Source organism: Saccoglossus kowalevskii, chromosome 6, assembly GCF_978046115.1.
Source record: "Saccoglossus kowalevskii chromosome 6, keSacKowa6.1, whole genome shotgun sequence".
Taxonomy (NCBI): Eukaryota; Metazoa; Hemichordata; class Enteropneusta; family Harrimaniidae; genus Saccoglossus; species Saccoglossus kowalevskii.
Window position 1 is genome coordinate 9,992,958 of NC_140646.1, and position 19,637 is coordinate 10,012,594.

At 37.5% G+C, this 19,637-nt stretch overlaps 1 protein-coding gene across 1 annotated transcript in view; it reads right to left on the reverse strand.

Moving 5' to 3' along the window:
- The window catches only part of LOC102801296 (calcium-transporting ATPase type 2C member 1-like), a 181,750-nt gene that overhangs the window by 131,791 nt on the left and 30,322 nt on the right, over positions 1-19,637 (reverse strand). Inside the window, exons 3-6 of the mRNA XM_085500018.1 lie at positions 17,210-17,299; positions 12,613-12,648; positions 12,113-12,174; positions 11,237-11,345 (exon numbers count right to left, since the gene is read on the reverse strand). Coding sequence (XP_085356144.1) covers positions 11,237-11,345; positions 12,113-12,174; positions 12,613-12,648; positions 17,210-17,299 — 297 coding nt within the window. The remainder of the gene's footprint in view (positions 1-11,236; positions 11,346-12,112; positions 12,175-12,612; positions 12,649-17,209; positions 17,300-19,637) is intronic.

The window sequence follows — 19,637 nt, forward strand, 5'->3', positions numbered from 1 at the left end:
ACACATGTGGGTTCATAAGACATATGTCCCAATCTGAGTGGTTCTAGGGATTAGTATCACAAGATTTTACTCTCCGTGATTCAATATCAGTCCTATGTATAACGCTGTGTTGATCAGGCGAACTAATTGACAATGGCCCTACAGGTATCGCTATGAAATAACAGTAGTTTTGTATTCTTCTAGCATTTCGACTATGGAAAAATATTTGTTTTTGAAAGTGGACGAATTATTCGAAGAAAAACAGAAACTATTTTTTTAGTATGAATTCTAGTAAATGAAATGCAGGATTGAAAAAGAACAAGACAATACCCAGGATTGATAAACCTTCAGCGAGCACTCCTGAAATTTCAGATCATTGGTACCATGTTTTTGGATACATTCAATGACCTAATACATAAAAATCACATTTGTTATTGCTATTGAGCACTTGACCCTGTATGGCACAAGATTGTAAGCTTTAAAATTGGGTTATTTATTTGATGCAACGAAACATGCATTCACAGCAGACGGAAATTCGTTTGAGATATTACTGGATTTTTGTATTCAGTTTTCCATTTCAACCACAATCATCACTTAGTAAGCTGTGATCGCGCATTGGGATACTGACTGTGCATAAATGCGCAGTGTAGTGTCATCAGAAGCCTGATTGTTTGAGAATATTTTGCACCATTACGCCATTTCAAATATTATATTAATTCACAGACAACAAAATAAAGATTTTCAATAACATACAAGTTTTCCCACAGTTGATGATTGTATGGCAATTACAAGGCTTCGCCAGTTTTACTTTGGAAGAAGTTGAAAACAGGTAACAGGAAGGGGCTACATGACTACTTTTTTTTTTGAATTTTAATCAAGCATGATCAAGCATGAGAAACAAAAACAATAAATGTGTAGGTAGGCATATTAACAATTGCACAATTAATATTGGATGAAAACGTCATTACTGATATAAATCATAATCATAATTAAAAATAAGATCACATTTAATTTAGTCAGTTTTCATAATGAAATGCATAATAACATGTACTTATAAATTTGAATAAGGTTCAACAGCCTTTTCATTTAGTGCCAGTTTATACACCATAAAACCTCTGGTTTAGGTGTCACACTCAGAGAAGAGTGAAAGGCCTTTGGTTCATAGGCATCGCGAAATGTTGGAATTGAATCCCCCCAAAAAATTCACATACTGTAACATCCATTATTGTTTTTATAATCTTGTTGATAACGAAAAGTAAAGTATGTTCTAAAAGAAGTTTTGAATAAATACAAACACGAATACATTGCTTTAGTGGTTAGTACCGGTAGCAAATGATCACGGTAGCACAATCTGGTCATTCTGTGTTTCGCAAGTGAATAACTTACTTGTTTTCGAAGTATTGCAATTGTTGATTATTATTCAGTAATGATAATAATAACGCACAAAAATTTAATTCGTTGAATTTTTATAAATTGGAAGTAATATTCAACTTAGTTTCATCGTAAACGAATGATTTCAGTCGAATGTAAATGTGCAAAGCGATACGACATCCGCCATGTTCTCATGCATTTACACGTGGCTCATTTAAATAGTATAGTATATTTTATTTTTATTTGACTCAAATTAATGAATTGGGAATACATTAACCATGGTCAATAATCAAAAACAACAACAACACAATAACAAGAAATACAGATATAAAAAATACAATAAAATGTTAAAACAGATAACACTAACAACTATTAGGTATTACATTGTAAAATTGTGTTAATAAACTTTCCTAGACTATTGGCAATGAAACTGTCTTTTATTCCCATAATATGCACAAACATATCTTCTTTTGGTAATTTTAAAATATTATCATTGTATAATGATAGAGTATTCCAAAAGTAGCTACGTGCCTTTACAATTTCATCCAGTTTGCAGTCAAAAAGAGCATGCATTTCATCACCAACAGACTGATCAGAACACAGTGTGCAAAATCTTTGCTCTGAGGGTATTTTTTGGTATCTTAATTTTTCAATTGGTAATTTATGTGCTGAAATTCTAAATTTGGTTACACTTACTCTGTGATTTAAATTATTAATTTTATTTAGATACGGTTCAAATTCATAATCTGATTTGTATTTATTGTAAATACGTAGTTTATTATGTTCCTTTTTGGATAGAGTTGGCAACCAAATTTTTTCATAGTAAATTCTTTTAAGATTGTTTCTAAAAATGTTAGCATTATGATCTGTTTCATTTAATCGAGTTATTTCAAGTAGTTTGCTAACAAAGTTTGCCCATGAATTACTATTGATTGTACACTCTGACTGATAAGCACAGTGCACTATACTATATTACTGCATTCGTTATTTTTTACTCTTAACCAAAACTTGTACATTTGGGTACAAATTTCAGTAATTAGGGGATAACTACCAAGCTCTGCTCTAACAGCAATATTACTTGCTCTTTTGTGAACACCAAGTAGTTGTTTGCAGAATTTGATGTGGATTGATTCAATTTTTGAGCTATCACTAAATAATTTCTGAATAAATAATTCAGGGGTGATATTAGGTTTAAAATTAAAAGCTGCCCAAATTTCCGAGTCGTATAGTAGAATAGGCATAACAGAACTACAAAATAGTTTAATTGCATTAATTGGTGAGGCAATAATGTTGTTTAATAGCAGAGTTTGTTTTAGGACCCATAGTGCTCGCTGTGCTTTCTTTACAAGGTTATTAGACTGTAAAATTGCCACTATTCTGAAAGGTGATCCCTAAGTATGTATATGAAGATACTACTTCTATTTGTTCATCACCTAGAAAAAAGATATCATTAATTTTTCTCCCCTTTTTGTTGAAAATAATAACTTTGGTTTTTTTTATGTTGACAGTAAGTTTCCACTTTTTGCAGTAGTCATTAGAGAGATTAAGACTGTCTTGTAGCCCAGAACCTGAATTTGACAGTATGACAATGTCATCCGCAAAGAGTAGACAGTTAAATGACATGTCATGCAGCCTGACAGGTTCAGTTTGTACTAGACTTTCAGATAGGTCATTGATATAGATATAAAACAACAGGGGACTTAGATTGCACCCTTGTTTAACACCACTAGAAGACATGAAGGGTTTACAATAACCTTGGTTAGTCTTGATGGCGTATTTAGTATTACTATACATTGATTTTATCAAGTGGATTATTTTTCCTGTCACTCCTGCATTAGCCAATTTAAAAAGAAGTCCTTCTCTCCAAACACTATCGAAAGCTTTGCGTAAATCCACAAAGCAAGCATATAGATAATGTTTGCCCACTTTATTTGTATATTTGTTAATTAATGATTTCAGAATATAGACATTGTCTGTAGTTAGATGACTTTTTTCTAAAACCGAATTGAGTATCTTGAAAGAAATTGTTTTTGTCAAAATAATGCTGTATTCTGATATGAATAATTGTATTAAAGATTTTTGAGGTGGCGCTAGAAAGCGCAATTCCTCTGTAGTTATTTACATCCCAAATATGGCCTGATTTATGAATTGGTACTAAATAACTAGTACTCCAGTGTACAGGAAAACATCCACTTGATAAAATATGGTTGAAAAGTTTGCTTATACAAGCTAATAATAGTGGACTATAGCATTTGAACATCTCATTGAGAATTGAATCTGGGCCTGATGATTTATTCACTTTTGTTTTCTTGATAGCCTTGATTATTTCAGCTATACTAATTTCTTTGTCTAGATCCGGATTACTAGTAGCATTATGATCCATGTTATCAACAAAATTAGTTACCTCAGAATCCAACACTGAATTGGAATCTGTTGTACTAATGTTATATAATTTTGAAAAATAATTAGTCCATTCTGTTGATGCAATGGATGGAGGATGTTTACTAGTATCCAAATCATTGTACTCTTTAATTTGTTTGATGATATCCCAGAATTCTGATAGATTTTTTGTTTCCAAATTCATTAAGTCATGCAGTAATTTTTCTTTAAACTTATTTTTCTTCAATTTGACTAATTTTTTGTATCGCTTATTGATACTCATCCTTTGCATTCTCAAGTTTTGATCAAAAGGAAACTTGTCAACAAGTCTGGAAATATCTTTTAGGCATTTTCGGACATGTTATATATTAAATATGTTAATAACGGTTCAGTGACCTCGTGGGGAACGCAACGCGGTAGTAGATTTACCGATGTTCTGGCAAGATCTTTATGCTTTGATTTTGACAGGGAAAACGGCATGATTTTTTTTTTAATCAAAAAATTAGTTGTTTTCAAAATATAAACTGAGCATTCAAAGAATAATTTAACATTGTTCGCAGAAATAACAGCTCATTGTCGAAACAAAGCTTACCCATTCGGGCTATTCACAATAGGTGTCAATGACTACGGTAAAATATAAATTAGACTCTTTTAGGCGCCAGGAGTGAATGAAATATCTAAAATATTTAAAAAAAACTAAAAAAAAATGACGAAAAAACGCCGGGCGATTTCATGGTTCGTTGCAGACTACTCGACCGAACGTCCATACACGTGTTGTCACTGCACATCGGCCATGTTGAATCGTACGAGATCGGCAAAATCTTCATTACAACTAACAGTTTAATGCTCACAACATAAAAATACGAATATAATCATACGCAACCTACTATTATATAATGAATAAGTTGAGCGACACAGGGACATTCTATCTCCACCCCCCCCCCCCCCCCGAGTTGTGGATATTTCGGAAATCGCGACACAAGCAAAAGACCGGATAACGATTTACTAACTTGAAACTATGTCCACATGAATTAATCGTCCGTGTACAATAATTTGACAGGGTATACAATTTACAAACTAGTTTCGTAGATGTGTGTTTAATGTTTATATTAAACAGTGTTTATGGACACAATATTTGCATAACCCCACGTGTTTCCTGTTTAGCCATTCTGTACTGCAATTGCGTCCAGTTAGCAGCGTGTCACGTCAACTCTCGCAATTATTTATCAAAATATTCATTACGAAATGGATAATACTAATACCAATCGCAGAGGCCGTAAACGTAATGCTCCTGCCATTACACAGATCGCCGAATATGTGGTACCTACTACTAGGAGTGTTTCAGTTGGGAGAGGACGTGGGGCCGCTAGAAACAAAGGACGTGGTGCCGCTAGAAACAAAGGCCGAGGTGGTAGGTCAATTTCTATACCTCGTACAGCAGTTGAAAATATTATCGCTGACCAACCTATTCGTACAACAAGAAGTATTTCACGGACACGAGTCTTAGATACAACCAACCCTATGAATTGGTCTGCTGCTGAGGTTCGTCACAAATTAGGGAACATGGGAATTATTTTACCAGCGAGCGTCAACAGAAAAGACGCGATAAACATTTACAAGCTAAACTTTCAACAGCGTAACTCGGACAGTGTAAATATATCCTCGTCCATTGTCGACGAAACATTTATACAGGAAGATGAACCTGCTAGGGCTGATTTACGAAATGGAACTTGCAATGCTATTATTTCTGATCAAGGCACGTTAGATTTGGGGCAGACAGTTCGCGGTTTTAGACAATCCTGCAATGAAATGCAGAATGCAAACAATATGGCGGCCGCCAGTTTGCCACAACTTGAACCAGACCGAGGAGCAGCAAATTCGCTCGCCCAGCTGGATAATTCTAGCGCATGTCATCCCTTTGATTCAACACCGAAAAGAAGAAGATTTGGTGTTGCTTCCCATGAGTTACCACGAATTGTTACAGTATCAGACTCTACAAGGAATAACATTCTTCAAGGTAAATACATAAATCTCGCGTCTTTGTTAATACCCGCTCACGAGAGTGTGGAAGGTCGTTCCCTTGTTGACACTGCGGGTAATGAAATTAAGCTAAAGGGAAATCCAGACCCCAGGCTTAACAAAGTTCTAACTCACAATGAGTTTTCAGTGGCTTTTAATAGATATAAAGAAGTAATTTGTGAAGTGTACCCTCATCGACGAGAGGAACTGGATAGCTATCAAAATGATATCTTGGACATGTCTGTCACTTTCGGCGGCAGTCTATTTTACGACTATCACGTTGAATTTGCAACTAGGCTTGGCTTACACAAAGAAACATTAAAATCGATTGGTCGATTAGAGACCCTGATATTTTCATGCGTCTCACAGCTGGCCGCAGATCCAATTCTTGTACTATTTGTGGCAGTACCATGCATACGCTGGACTTCTGTCCACGAAAACAGTTTTCACCAGGAAATTTTCAACGTGGCAACCAAAGTAGTGACATCAGAGGGCGTCCTAAAATTTATTGGAATGGCAGGGAGTTATGCAACAATTACAATGCTCATGGTAAGGGTTGTTCAAGAAATCCATGCCCTTTTTCACATGTATGTACTATCTGCAAAGCCAACCATCCTGCCCACATTTGCCCCAAGTCACAGAATACTCCTAGGTTTAATAAATCTACTATTAATGGACATTCACAGTCTGAGTGACTACCAGAAACAGCTAACACACCTATTGACGTTGACAAGTTACATAATTTTCTGACTGACCACCCAGATGTGAACTTTGTTTCCAGTTTATGTACAGGTTTAAGGCATGGTTTTATGACAGGTATCAGCAAGGAACCCACCACTTCATTTGAATGCACAAATAATTTGTCAGCAAGGAAAAACCCTGATGTAGTTTCTCGCCTTTTAAATGATGAATTAGAGAAGGGCTATATTATTGGTCCCTACGACACTCCTCCCTTCCCACTTTTCAGAATTAACCCATTAGGCGTGGCAGAAGGGAAGTATTCCAAGAAAATGAGACTTATTGTAGATTTGTCAGCACCTCACGATATACCAGGAATTCCTAGTCTCAACGAACTCATTGACAAAGACCTTTTCAATGTCTTACATAAGGATTGACGATGCTTTTGCAGAGATTAGGCGTTTGAACGGCAATACTCATATGTGCAAGTTCGACATAACAGATGCATTCAAGCAAATACCACTTCACCCATCCATTTGGCATCTGCATGGCGTTAAATGGAATGACAAGTATTATTTTTTCATTAGGCTGGTCTTCGGTTCCAGGTCTAGTCCGAAAATTTTTGACTTGCTCTCTCAGGCTATTTGTTGGATAGCAATTCATAAATTTGGAGTGAAGTTCATTCTCCACTTACTCGATGATTTTCTCACAATTGATCAAGAGGAGGAAACAGCAATGAGGTCCATGGCAGTTATGACGATGATTTTTAATACTCTTAACATTCCATTGGCAGCCCACAAAACTCTGGGACCATCCCAGGAGCTTGAATATTTGGGAGTTATGATTAACTCCAAGGACATGTTAGCTTTCTTGCCCGCAAATAAAATAAGCAGGATAAAGGAGAAGATATCAGAGTTTACTTCAAAAAAATCAATCACTAAACGGCAGTTGCTTTCCTTGCTTGGTCATCTAAATTTTGCTGCAAGAGTTGTGTTACCAGGCAGGTCCTTCATTGCCCACTTACTTAGACTGGCTTCATCAGTGTTCAAATTAACTCATCATGTTTCCTTGAACCAGGCTTGCCGTTTAGAATTATCAATGTGGAAGTTATTTATGGATTCATGGAACGGGATTCATCTGTTTATGAATTCGGGAGTGATCAGTGCGTCTGACTTGCACATTTATACAGATGCATCATCTACCAAAGGTTTCGGAGGCTTCTTTCAAGGTAGTTGGTTTTGTGACAAATGGCCTGAGGAATTAATTTTTGAACAACGTGATGAACTATCTATGGCTCTGCTGGAGTTGTATCCAATTGTGATAGCGGCAATGCTATGGGGACAGCATTGGTCAAAGCAGAGGATTTGTTTCAACTGTGACAATCAGGCAACAGTAAACATAATTAGGAAAGGCAGGGCAGCTTCACACTGCTATGCAATTAACACTCTTATGCGACGATTAACACTGACTGCCATGCAACATAACTTCATTATACTGGCTCAATTCCTCCCAGGAAAACAAAAATTCAATTGCCGATGCCTTATCCCGTTTCCAATTACAGAAATTCAGAGAGCTGGCACCAGATGCACAAGAGAACAAATCACCTTGTCCACCATACTGCGAAGTAACTCAGATTTAGCGCAAGATACAAATCACCTGTGGACTTCTACTATATCACCAAAAACAAGGCAGTCTTATGACTCTGGTTTAGCTGTTTTTCTTCGTTTTGCTAATATGCACAATGTTCTGTGTTCAAATTTGAACTTACCTGCAATTTCTGAGGACTTAATTTTGCTTTTTATAACTCACTGTCATAAACATTTACATCTCAGCGAATCAACCGTTAGACTCTACCTTGCTGGGGTACGTTTTAGATATATAGAGGCTGGGGTTTCCAACCCCTGGCAGTATCATGCAGGAGAACCAATGGTACGTGTTAATTTATTGTTAAGAGCTATTAAACGAAGTCAAAGCCAGGGCTCAAGGTTAAGGCTCCCATTTACATCAGAGGTTATATTCAGTATGTTTTCCATTTTGAAAGCTGGAGTGTTTACCCATTTTACAGACATCCTTATGCAATCATTGATACTTATTGCCTTTTTCGGTTTCCTTCGTTGTGGTGAATTTACCATTAATTCTACCTTTAACCCGGAAATTCATTTAAGCATCAAGGATGTCACTTTTGATGGTAACACGAAAGCTTTCCTTCGCTTGAAATCTTCCAAGACAGATCCCTTTCGGAAGGGAGTTATTGTTAAATATTTCAAGAACAGTCGCATGTGCCCAGTTGACACTTTGCATTACTATCTGTCTTTGAGGGTAGCCATGAAACCTACACCTTCACTTTCTGACCCCCTTTTTGTATTGGAAAATAATTTACCTCTTACTCGTGTAGTTTTCCTACAATACCTGCGTAGACTATTGTGTTCCCTCAGCTTAGACTCATCTAAGTATTCAGGTCATTCGTTTCGGATTGGGGCGGCTACTTCGGCGGCAAGAGCCGGCATACATGACCACATGATAAAAACTCTTGGCCGGTGGTCCTCTGATACTTATAACCGTTATATTCATTCATCTGATGGCACTCTTAGTGCAGCACATGCAATATTGGGTGGTAGCTACTAACTCTTTTCGTATCTGCGTCAATTATTCCAGTTTGATTCATAAGGCTTAGGCTTGATATAGTTAGGGTTTTTAAAATTATTATCTTGGGGGCCATTTCTGCAATCTCATTGCATCATTTTGGGGGTTTTCGCACATTTCCATGTCCTCATTCGCCCCCAAGATGTAATTTCAGTTGTAATTTTATTAACATTTTCAGTAACAACCATATTTGTAGATCACAGCTTCCGCTGTTTCTACCATATCAGGCCAGCCCCGGCTGCCTCAATGCTAACCTGTCATGTAGTTGCAGCTTCCGCTGCCTCTACCGGTAATTGAAGCTTCCGCTGCCTTTACCAGTAACACATAACATCACGCAGTTTCAGCTTCCGCTGTCTCTGCAAATAACACAACCAGTAGGTACAGCTTCCGCGGTATCCTACCCCTCAATTCGTACTAATGACTAACCTATTAACCTGCAGCTACTGCTGCACTAACCAGTTTATCTTTTATTATTGTTTGTATTTTTATAGTCTTTATTACAGAGTTTTACTTTACAGTGTTTCGTTACATTTGTATTTTCATTTACTCAGCCAGCAACAATTTGGTGTTGCCCAGTTTTATCATTTACAAGGTCTGTTACTTTTCCTACCAGTAGCTAGTGAAAGCTACTACTTTCACGTTTGGGAGCCCGCTGAGAAATTTGATCTAAGCTATGTATTTTGACTGATCCCAGCAGCGGGCTCCCCTGTTGTTTGCCAAATAAAGTACCTTTACCAATTTTATATGTTGTGTCATAAATTGGAGACAATTGTTTGCTTTTTTGGCTTTTCACAAGAATATAAAGCTGGCAATCATCATAATATTCACGTCCGTACGTACGTCACGGAATGTACACCAATCGTACCCCAAAATGCATTCAATTTTGTAGAAACTGGAGAACTTACCTTTGCAAACACGTCTCTTATGCCGCCTTCTTGAAGTTCTTGAAATCAAATAAGGTTACTAGTTCTTCTAGTAACGAGTGAATGAGACCACTGAGCCGAACAGAATACATGTATAAACAGTACTATAATAAATTGCACGCAATGGAGAAATCACGTGCTGTAGCGTTACTCACAGATCTAATCTACTGTAAAATATTTTATTTCAGCTGGAATTATCATTCGCTGGATTTTATTTTAACTGAAACATTCCTTCAGCAAAAATAGCAAAAAAATGTTGCAAGCAAAAATAAAGTAATTTACAGTAATTAATTTATTCTGAGCATGCGCAGACGTTCTGTCAATGTTGCCGGAGAAGGTAATTTTTTATAAAAATCGTGAAAAAGACCCACTTTGGATTTTCAGATCTGGAAAAAAAATTACATGCATACTAGGAAGACACTTGTTCATCAACCTGCCAAGTTTCACTGATACCTGCTGTAGAATTTCTGAGAAAATGTTGGAGACGGAAAAAGGACAAAACCTGAATTATAAAGTCCCCTTTTCAGGCTGCGCCTGAACGGGGACTAAAAAAAAAGTAAATTCATTGCGCCAAAAATCAGAATCCGGTGAAAGTAAACTGAGCCGGCAATTCAACTAAAAAACAGGTAAAAACGGGGCCCCTAATAGTGGATGAAATGAGTAAATTACCATACTAGAAACTATAGATAATTCTCAGTCAGAAACTCTAACCCGTCTTACGTCGTGCTTGTAATGGCGGAGCATAAAAATATAGCTGCCGTTGTAAGCGGAAACGAAAGAGCATGTTGGATCATACCTCTTATGCTTGACCACCCCGCGCGGGGCGAGGCGGGAGTGCCCTTCCGGAGAGGCCTTTTTTTCTATAAAGAATGCTACCCTAAGGTGACTGACAATGTAAGAGTAAGAATGTGTTTTCTTTTCACACATTACAAACATGTGGACGTTATGTGAAGTCACAAGTTTCAGAGAAATTTATTTCAGAATAAAACTGACCAGACTTCATAGTTAGCTCAAAAAAACAAAACAACAACTTATTTTTCAAAAAAAAGGCCAATGTTATTAGTGAGGCAATAATTACTGGGTACCACATATTTTCAAAATGAGGTTCAACACCATTAACAATGTATGAATGATATTAGCAATTAACCATTGTGATATGCTAACACATGTAGTCATGAAGTACCAGTACCAGTGTACCAGCTTGCCAGTACACATGGGAGGAATGTGTGTTTGTTAACTCTTACCTCCAATAACCTCATATCAGCGGGCACACGGTCACCTACCGACAGCTGTACAATATCACCTGGTACTAAATCTCGTCCTAATGTAACTTCTACTCGGCTATTTCGTAAACTGTAGTATCAAAACATAGATTGCACAATCACAGTTATTTTTATTAAATTAATAACAATTGAAATAACTATGAAATATGTTTTTTTTTTCAAAAAATTATCTATTTTTTATGTCAAAATCTGTGAGTGCAGATTTTTGAAATCCTTACATATGGATTGTTAAACCTGTGATCCAAATTTTATTTTTATGAATGGATGGTAGTGATACGTGAAGAAAGGTTTGAGAGCTAAAATAACTAAAGAACCATCTGTCACAGTGTCATTGTGACGCTAATATTTTTTTATGATCACCAATTCAATCCAGGTCATCAGAAAACATGACATTAATATTATAATCAGTATAAAGTGTTTCAACTCAGTTCATTATTAATTATGTCAAATGGTTGTAAGTAATGTGATATTGAGCTTATAAAGAACCACTTTAATTATCATGTAAATTAGACACAAGACTAAACACTGACACAGAGTACATTGCCATACAACTGTTTGCTAGGAGACTATATAACTCCATATGGTACTCTCTTTGTCTTTCATTTGCTTTGATGAATTGTCTAGAATCCTGATTAATATTTGCAATTCAATTGAATTTTTATCAAGGAGAGTTACCAATTCTGGGGGAAAAAATGTTCACTATACAAAATGTATCATCATACACCCAACAGAACCAAACTTCTACAATTCACCTTTACATTTAACAATTGTTCTCGGTTTTAATATTGATTATAGATAAATAAAATAAAGTACAGCAAGGTTAAACATCATACTTACCAGTGACAGGTATGTGGAACTAATTTTGTCAAAGCTTCTAAAGATTTTTCTGATCTATATTCCTAAATTAACATAAATAGAAACACCAGTTTCTACTTGTATTTGGTTGACGGTTGAATAATAAGTATTAGAAAATTTTGATTCACTATTTTGTACATTTTTATTTTTTTTTAATTTAAACAAATATTCAAGCTGACTTGCATGTTTATCAGTAAATCATAATATATGCAAGAAGTTATTTAGTATAGACAGAAGCCATAATGTATGATGGCCCACAAGTGACAACATGTACATGTATTTAATTCATCATGGCGAAACTTCATTATTTGACGAACAAACACTATTACTTCAAGGCAAAACTCTATTATTGCACGGCAAAACTTGTGGGCTACCGTAATAATAACACACATGTTTTTTGACTAAGCTAACAAGGTACAAACAAAATCAATTCACTTGCATTGAAAAGCCATGACAGAGATAAAATAAAATGTATAAATTACCTGTACAAAAGCCACTGTAACAACAATGATAATTGCCTGGTCAAAAAAAAAAGAAAAAGAAATTATTGGTAGGAATGAAATATTTCTGAACTGATACAGAGGGGTTTGTTGATTAGAAATACTGGCAGCCACAGTGAACATTTCATTGGGGTCCTGAAGACACTGACAGTCACAGTGAACATTTCACTGGGGTCCACGAGACACTGATAGTCACAGTGAACATTTCATTGTGGTTCTCAAGACACTAGCAATCACAGTAAACATTTCACTGTGGTTCTCAAGACACTAGCAATCACAGTAAACATTTCACAGGGGTCCTCAAGACACTAGCAATCACAGTAAACATTTCACTGTGGTTCTCAAGACACTAGCAATCACAGTGAACATTTCACTGGGGTTCTCAAGACACTAGCAATCACAGTGAACATTTCATTGTGGTTCTCAAGACACTAGCAATCACAGTAAACATTTCACTGGGGTCCACAATACACTGGGCAATCACAGTGAACATTTCACTGTGGTTCTCAAGACACTAGCAATCACAGTAAACATTTCACTGTGGTTCTCAAGACACTAGCAATCACAGTAAACATTTCACTGTGGTTCTCAAGACACTAGCAATCACAGTGAACATTTCACTGTGGTTCTCAAGACACTAGCAATCACAGTAAACATTTCACTGTGGTTCTCAAGACACTAGCAATCACAGTAAACATTTCACTGTGGTTCTCAAGACACTAGCAATCACAGTGAACATTTCACTGTGGTTCTCAAGACACTAGCAATCACAGTAAACATTTCACTGTGGTTCTCAAGACACTAGCAATCACAGTGAACATTTCACTGTGGTTCTCAAGACACTAGCAATCACAGTAAACATTTCACTGTGGTTCTCAAGACACTAGCAATCACAGTAAACATTTCACTGTGGTTCTCAAGACACTAGCAATCACAGTAAACATTTCACTGTGGTTCTCAAGACACTAGCAATCACAGTGAACATTTCACTGGGGTTCTCAAGACACTAGCAATCACAGTGAACATTTCACTGGGGTTCTCAAGACACTAGCAATCACAGTGAACATTTCACTGGGGTTCTCAAGACACTAGCAATCACAGTGAACATTTCACTGGGGTCCTCAAGACACTGGCAATCACATTCAACAGTGACTTGCACTTAAATTGATACAGTTGGGTAATAATAATAATCTTTATTGTATAATAGTATCCTCATTTGGATATTGACTCAGAAAAAGAAAATTACAATAAAGACAAAAACTGAGGAAGTAACAAAATGGTAGCCCTAAAATTGAAAAGAATAATAATAAAAACAAAAATATATCAGTACATACAGCCAATGTGAATCAATGCAAGAAGAATAAACACTGGAAATTATACAAATTATTTGATTGATACAACATGCAGTTTGAACAATAATCGTATGATGTACGGTACAAATAACAAATAGTACTCCATCATATGTTGATTAAATAGCCCTAGACAGTCTGCCATTTTGCCTTGAGGTTTTTCTATAAAATGTAAATATAGTCATGAAACAAGCCATGGGTAATCAAAACATTAGCACAGCAAATGTAATCTCTCTATCAAACATAGCATTTCCACAGTGGAAATAAAGCAGCCCCCACACACACAACTCCCTTTTTGATAATTGAAATAAATAAGTACAACATTTTAGCACTAGTATTAAAGTGACAACTGCATGATTTTATTTAGTGAACTCTCTATATGGCTACCATATTGTTGATGAAATAAATACCAGCAATCCAAACTAATTTCAGAAAAATTAATTAATGTTCAGAAAAAAAATATTGAATGTGACATAAACATAAATATTGACCATATTATTTATTAATTTGTATTGGTACATGAAAATACATTTTAACAGTTATATTTTGTTGTTTAAACCTGAAACTTTCATCATGTATGTTTTGTATAACTCATTATCTCTTCTCTTTTATGAGAACAATCCAAAAATACTACCAATAAAATATTCTCCTTTTTTATGAGAACAATGAAAAATAAAATAAATATACCAGTAAAATATTCAATCAAGAAAGGCTGCAGTTACGTAGAACACAATATTCACTATAAGAATAGTCTACAGTATGAATAGGACACACAATAATACAAGGGTACAGCTGAATATAAAGGCTATGAAGTAAAACACATGTGTGCACAAAAGAAAAAAAAGAATATGTTCACAATGTCATAAAAAGCTTTTATTGAGGTCTATTGTAGTAAGTACTAATACACCCTATTGGAAGGATCATGGAATTTAAAAGAAAAAAGTGAACCATACACTTCTTGCATGCAATGGAATTCAGTGTATCACATGAATTTTGTAAATACATACAGGGTATAAACAGACTACAAATAGACACTGCATGGTATGTACACGAAAAAGATTTGATTCCTGTATATGTCAACAATCTGGGTATAATATAAGACTATTCAAATGAAACAGATTTCTGCATTGATCTAAGTCAGAGCTATATATGCAACACAAAATGTAGAAATTATCATTCACCGCTAAATGACTGGTAAATGTGGCAATATAGATAAGTTATAGATAAGATTTATAGATAAGGGCCTATCCGACTCCAGCGGGAGACGAGTTTGATGTCTTGCGGAAAAAGCTTTGGGGTAGTGACCGGCTATTTGGTGGCCAGTTAGTGGATGCGATAAATGGTTGGGCAGTTGCGGAAGATCAGCGTATCCAATTGAAGCAATCGTCCCTGTTGGCCAAGGTAGCTAGTCCGTCTGGTCAACGGTTCAAACCAAAGCCGCAAGGCAGCCCAGGTAGTAAGTCCGCCGCTCGGAGCCACAACCAGCGAGGATCAAAGCACTCATGGTTTCCTTCGAAGGGGCAGAAGAAGACTAGTAGCGGGAAGCGTCAGAGAAGCCCAGGAAACGTGGCGTTCTGACGCTTCTGGGGACCGGGGGCCGCAAAGTCTCTTTGAAGGCTTCGCCGGCTGCCTGGACATGGATGGGGGTATGACTCCGGGTCTCCCTCCCCGGGGTCCTCGGGCTCAGTCTCCCCCTCTTTGTTCTCCCTTTCGGGAGGATGGAGTTCAGGAAGCACTAGCCCCGTACCCCCGTCTGCTCCTTCCAGTGGGATCGCGCCTTATGCAGCACATACCAGCTTGGCGCAGGAGGGTTTCCGATCCCTGGGCGCTTGTAGTAGTGTCGCGTGGGTATCAGATTCCTCTTCAGTCTCTGACTCCTCTGACTCCTCAAGGCGGAGACGATCCGACAGGAAGTAGCAAGCCTTCTGGAGAAAAGGGTGATACGCCTAGTGGGAAACCCCCCCCCCCCCCTGTATCACCAGGGTTCTATTCCTGCATCTTTCTCGTTCCAAAGAGTTCGGGGGGGGGGGGTGTCCCCAGTCCTAGACCTCTGTTGATCTGTCGGCTGAACGGGTTTGTGGAACTCAAGCGCTTCCGGATGGAAACACCGACTTTGATATTTCTGTCAGTGCACTCGCCCTCCCCTTTGGTCTGTGCACGGCACCGTACGTCTTCACCAGAGTGCTAAGACAGATGATCCAGCTGCTACACCGGTCATAGGTCTATCTGAACCCATCGGCATACGCTTTATCGATCTCTTGGAGTCACAGGGACTCTTACGCTTTTTCTACTTCCAACTGGGCACCAAGTGTTGGAGAAGTTGTGACTCGAGCCCACCTGTCTTCTGACTTGGTTGGCGCCCAATTGGCCTGTGAAGGTCTGGCTCCTCATGTTGCTGGAACTTCTAGTCGAGTCTCCCGTGGGATTGCCGGATCTTCCGGATCTGTTGTCCCAGCCGGACGGGACTCTACCGATGAGCCCGGCACTATTCCATATTTCACGCGTGGAGGCTATCAATAAACTCATGCAAGCACTAGGCTTTTCAGCAGAGTTGTCCAAGTTCCTCGCTTTGGCACAGTCGGACGGCACCAGACGTTTGTACGAATCCAGATGGAGGCCGTACATTGATTGGTGTGGCGGAAGGGAGATTGATCATTTCAGTCCCTCTATTAGCGAGGTAGCCGATTGTTTCCTATATCTATGATCAAGAAAAATCTTTATCGACAATTCTTGGATATCGGTCAGTTTTATTCCTAGTTTTATCAGAATCTGCTAGACTGAAACTGGTTTTGAGTTCTATTATGTTACTCGAAGGGGCCATGCGCCAAGGGGCTAACTAATCCTCTTGACTGGGACTTGTCGTTGGTCTAACAGCGTTACGACACCCCCCTTCGACACTTTCTGGTTGGTATGATTAGGTAAACAAACTGGTTTGTACAACCCTAATAATCTGACAACAATCACCCAGTTTCCTAGGTATCCTGCATCTGTTTGATAAACCATGAAGTGTGCATATGTTTAGAAAGAACTCTGTGACAAGCCATCCAAGCAGCAACTATAAATGTGCCATACATATATAGAATAACATTTTAACCCAGGGTGTTGTCCAGCTTATCAACATTTTCAGTCTCAAATTAATATTCACAAGTTATCATAATCTTCCCACAGAGCCAATCAATGTTAACTCAATGGTAATTACTCAAGACTGAGGATGAATTGTGAATACCTACCATTGTTATACTAACAGCATCATCCAACTGGCCCATTATAACACTGACAACTGCTGATGCTAATAGTAACATTATCAAAGGATCCTTAAACTGAAAAACAAAATATTAATCAAAGAAAGCTTAGAAAGAACTCCTGTGTGCTGAGGGAATAAGGATCATGATGTAATATTTGGGAATATTTGAAAATGATAAACAAATTATGAATAATCTATTAAATAAGGAGCCACCAGTAGTCATCTACACACATAGACATCGTATACCTACAATAAGCCTACTTAAAAATATGCATAAAAAGTCTACACAAAATTGCAACATTAAAAAGAAAACTGAAATAATTCATAAAACATTGGGGAAAATGAAATGCAACGAAAATAGTAAACAAACAAGTCATTGTCAATGACACGTCCCCGTTCCGTTCATATTTGAGTGACATATACATTCAAAGCAGATCATGACCGAAATGCACCTGCATATGTACAACACATTGTGCTAAATCTGAACAAAATCCATCCATGCATGACTGAGATCCGGTTCTGGAATTGTGAAAATACGTGATTTTGATGCATTTTCGGCCTTAAAATGGCCATCATTCCGCTATTGTTAAGCAGATCATGAAACAAATGCACATATCTATTTGTGACATGATGTACCATGTGTGTGTGAAGTTTGAACTTGATCAATCCAGACATGTCTTGGATACGGATAAAGAACTGAATTCTTTAACAAAATGGCCGCCAGTCGGCCATTTCGAACTTGATCCCCCCCAAAAAAAGACGTGCATCAAGGTCCAATTATGTTTAATGTATGTACCAAATTTGAACAAAATCCATCCATGCATAACTGAGATACGGGTCCGGAATGGTGAAAATGTGCGATTTCAATGCATTTTCGGCCTTAAAGCGGCCCCCATTTGGCTATTGTTAATGAGATCATGAAACAAATGCACATACATATTTGTGACATGATGTACCTTGTGTGTGTGAAGTTTGAACTTGATCAATCCAGACATGTCTCGGATACGAATCCAGAACTGAATTCTTTAAAACAAAATGGCCGCCAGTCGGCTATTTCGAACTTGATCCGGAAAAAAAAATAACGTGCATCAAAGGTCCTATTATGTTTAATGTATGTACCAAATTTGAACAAAATCCATCCATGCATAACTGAGATACGGGTCCGGAATGGTGAAAATGTGCGATTTCAATGCATTTTCGGCCTTAAAGCGGCCCCCATTTGGCTATCGTTAATGAGATCATGAAACAAATGCACATACATATTTGTGACATGATGTACCTTGTGTGTGTGAAGTTTGAACTTGATCAATCCAGACATGTCTCGGATACGAATCCAGAACTGAATTCTTTAAAACAAAATGGCCGCCAGTCGGCTATTTCGAACTTGATCCGGAAAAAAAAATAACGTGCATCAAGGTCCTATTATGTTTAATGTATGTACCAAATTTGAACAAAATCCATCCATGCATAACTGAGATACGGGTCCGGAATGGTGAAAATGTGCGATTTCAATGCATTTTCGGCCTTAAAGCGGCCCCCATTTGGCTATCGTTAATGAGATCATGAAACAAATGCACATACATATTTGTGACATGATGTACCTTGTGTGTGTGAAGTTTGAACTTGATCAATCCAGACATGTCTCGGATACGAATCCAGAACTGAATTCTTTAAAACAAAATGGCCGCCAGTCGGCTATTTCGAACTTGATCCGGAAAAAAAAATAACGTGCATCAAGGTCCTATTATGTTTAATGTATGTACCAAATTTGAATGAAATCCGTCCATGCATAACTGAGATCCGGGTCCGGAATGGTGAAAATGTGCGATTTCAATGCATTTTCGGCCTTAAAGCGGCCGCCATTTGGCTATCGTTAATGAGATCATGAAACAAATGCACATACATATTTGTGACATGATGTACCTTGTGTGTGTGAAGTTTGAACTCGATCAATCCAAGCATGTCTCAGATACGGATCCAGAACTGAATTCTTTAAAACAAAATGGCCGCCAGTCGGCCATTTCGAACCCGATCCAAAAAAAAAAATGACGTGCATCAAGGTCCTATTATGTTTAATGTATGTACCAAATTTGAACAAAATCCGTCCATGCATAACTGAGATCCGGGTTCGGAATGGTGAAAATGTGCGATTTTGATGCATTTTCGGCCTTAAAATGGCCGCTATTCGGCTATCGTTAATCGGATCATGAAAAAAATGCATGTGCATATGTCCCATATAATGTGTGATGTATGAGTGAAGTTTGAACTTAATTGGTCCATGCATGTTCAAGATACAGGTGATCACGGACGCACGGACACACACAGGGCAAAACATAAGTCCCCGTTTTCGGACTGCGTCCGAACGGGGACTAAAAAATGCCCAAAATTAACTTATAGGGCATTTAAAAATATTT